Raw genomic sequence first — 3,245 nt, 5'->3', positions numbered from 1 at the left:
GAAGGAAGGCTGGGCAATCTACTTCCATACTTCCATAGTTGATACTGCCTCGGAAACCCAAGGAGGGGTCGCTATGAGTCAGGTCCGACGCAACGGCACATAACAACAACAATACTGAGAGTATAAAATGCTGTCTCGTAGTGGTTATAATTTGCATTAGCCTCCTGGGAATACCAGCTTTAAGGAGAGAGTCTCGATATTATATTCCCTACCTTGTGCAGACCTTGGGCTATACTCTGGACCCTGGAGAAGCCAAAATAATTTTTTTTAAAAAAATTATGTTAATTATTTTTAAGAAGGAAAGTTTCATTTCATTCAGTTCAGTAAATGTCCTTAAAGTTAAAGATACTTTCAGTGCTCTGCCTGCTGCTTTAGGTTCCTGCCTCACCAATCCCTGGCCTGAGTTTCTTACTTTTTGTTAAATCTTATTCTTTGTAGCCTATCTTATGTTTTCCCGATGTGGGTAAGTCCAACATGTAGATGGAAGCACAAGTCCAGGCAGAATCATTTATCTCATCAAATCCAGAGATGTATAAGAAAAAGGGGGTAAAAGAGAGGAGGCAGGGGAAAACAAATGCATGTTTTGTATAGACAATGTATTCCCAGGAGAGGAGTCACTAGGACAATGGTATTCATAAAATCTTGCAGCAAAGAGGGAGTGGAGTCCCATCTCTGGTTGCCTCTTTACTTGAAATCCTGACAAACTTCTGAAATGCAACCACATATGTACAAAGCTCCTGGTTCAATGATTAAGGAATTCCAAATCAGGTAATTTAGAATATTTTCTAAAAATATCTAAGGATTAGTCAAAAACTAGTACAATCATTTACTTACTTGCTTTCTAATAAATACCGACATGAAAAAGCACTGACAACATCATAAAAAGTACTCGTTTGAATTTTAACTTACTTTGATGAGTTTTGAGAGCAAAGATTGCTACTAGAATGTAATGGACTTTAGTTTTCTTTTCTCCTTAAGTTTCATAATAAGCACAGTACCTATTTTATGGTTAATAAAAAATCAGCACACAGAAATACAGAGCCTCAAAAGCAGGGTTATTATTATGGAGTAAGCTTTATGTGCTTTACTTGACAAAATTAAAATTTTATATGATTCTTCTGTAACAAACATTTATTTTACCTTTATCTATTTCTTTAAAGGATTGCTTGGATATTCTGGAGGCACTACCTTTATGATCCTTCTCAATTAACTCTTCTATTTCCCGTTGCTTCAAATCATGAAAAAAATCCAGGTCATCATCTAGGCTTTAAAAAAAGACTCCATTACAGCAATCTAGAAGCTTTCTACAGCATTTTAAAAAGATAAAAAAAAACTGCTTTTCAAATATTAACAGAAAAAAGATTATTGAGCAAAAATGTAAAAAGTAACAGTCATGGATCCTGAGGATCAATATAAGCATCTTTTGCCCTTTTCTGCCTATGCAAATGGTCTTAATTTAAAACTACAAATATCTGTAGGATGTTCTGCAACTTTTAAACGATTTCTTTCATTTGATATCAAAAACTCTGTGATGGAGATATAACAGGTATTGCTTATCCATAGTTTTGGCTAAATGATCTAACATTTCAGATGAGGAAACTGAATTCCAAAGAATTCAAATAATTGGCAGGTAATATAGCTACCAAAAGGTACAACAAAATCCTAGGTCTTCTCCCCAAAAAGTTTATCTCAGAGTTGAAATTTCTACAGCAGCACTGTCCAAAAGGATTATTATACAAGTCACACAAGTAATTTTTAATTTTCTAGTAACCAGATTAAAATTATTAAAAGAAACCAGTGAAATTTTGATAATATATGGCATTCCTATGAGTCAGAATCAACTCGACAGTACCTAACAAGTAGCCAGTATATCTAAAAGATTATCATCTCAGCATGTACTCAACATCAAGAGTTACTAATGAGATATGTTGCATTCTTTCACCCATACTAAGTCTTCCAAGTGTGCATTTTACACTTATAATACATCCAATTCAGACTAGCCACATTTCAAATACTCAATAGCCACAGGTCCCCTGTGGCTACCAATATTAGATAGCATATTTCTAGATTAAATCAGTCAGAACTTAGAATTTTGAAAAAACTTTACAGTGTTATAAAAATCTTCACAGGTCAAAAACTTCAAATTCTAACTTAAAATTATACCTCAATCACTTATTAAAAAAAAAAAAAAAACTATCAGTGAGGTATAAGAAAATAATTTTAATGAATTCACAATTGTTACATTAAAGCAATTTTCACTTTCCTTCCCCCTATAGATAGTCTAAGAAGCCCTAGTACCACAAATAGTTAAGTGCTCAGCTGCTAACTGAAAGGGTATTGATTTGAATCCATCCAGCTGTTCCTCAAGAGAAGACCTGGTGATCTGCTTTCATAAATATTACAGTCAAGAAAACCCTATAGGACTGTTCTACTTTGTCATATGGGGTTGCTCTGAGTCAAAAAGAGCACCTAATAACACATTCAATTTGCCTCACATACAAATACTGAATCCACATCAATGACATTATTTTGTGATTACCAAATAAAATAGTAATAACAAACATGATAATAATTATAACATTGAGTACTTATACCCAGCAGTGTTTTAAGTGCCTTAAATGAATTAACTCATTTAACTAGAAAATGCAGCAATCATGGAAAAATTCAAGCCCCCAAATCTCAATTACAGATATATTACCACTGCCATCAAGTCAATTTGACTTATTCGACGGCAAACAACAACAACATAGGACATAGTAAAAGAGCCCCAAGGTTTCCAAGGCTATAATCTTCAGACACATACTGCCACATCTTTCTCCTGTGGTAGGTTCAAACTGCCAACTTCTCAGTTAGCAGACAAGCATTTAACCAGGGCTCCTTACAGACACTTTAGGTACAATTTTCTATTTTTCTTCTAAATTATCTCAATGTTTCATTTCTTACAAGTATATATATGTATATTTTATTCATGGGAGTGCTGGCGGTATAGTGCCTAAGGCATTTAACTGCTAACCAGAAGTTTGGCGGTTCAAACCCACCAGCCACTCCTCAAAAGGGAAGATTGGGCAATCTACTTTCATAAAGATTCCGCCTCGGAAACCCAAGGAAGGGTCCCTACAAGTCAGATCCAACTCGAAGGCAGCTTAATTTATATATATATATATATATTTATTCTTGACTGCTAACCAGAAGGCTGGCAGTTCAAACCCACCAGCCACTCCTTGGAAGGAAGGTTGGGCAATCCT

General features: G+C 34.8%; 1 protein-coding gene across 1 annotated transcript in view; it reads right to left on the bottom strand.

Moving 5' to 3' along the window:
* CCDC138 (coiled-coil domain containing 138) overlaps window positions 1-3,245 on the bottom strand; it is a 284,099-nt gene that overhangs the window by 240,117 nt on the left and 40,737 nt on the right. The window contains exon 4 of the mRNA XM_007942397.1: window positions 1,130-1,265. Within this exon, the coding sequence (XP_007940588.1) occupies window positions 1,130-1,265 (136 nt within the window). The remainder of the gene's footprint in view (window positions 1-1,129; window positions 1,266-3,245) is intronic.

Source organism: Orycteropus afer, unplaced genomic scaffold, assembly GCF_000298275.1.
Source record: "Orycteropus afer afer isolate SDZICR_OR568_19922 unplaced genomic scaffold, OryAfe1.0 scaffold00089, whole genome shotgun sequence".
In the NCBI taxonomy this organism is placed as follows: domain Eukaryota; kingdom Metazoa; phylum Chordata; class Mammalia; order Tubulidentata; family Orycteropodidae; genus Orycteropus; species Orycteropus afer.
This window is presented reverse-complemented; position numbering and strand designations above follow the sequence as displayed.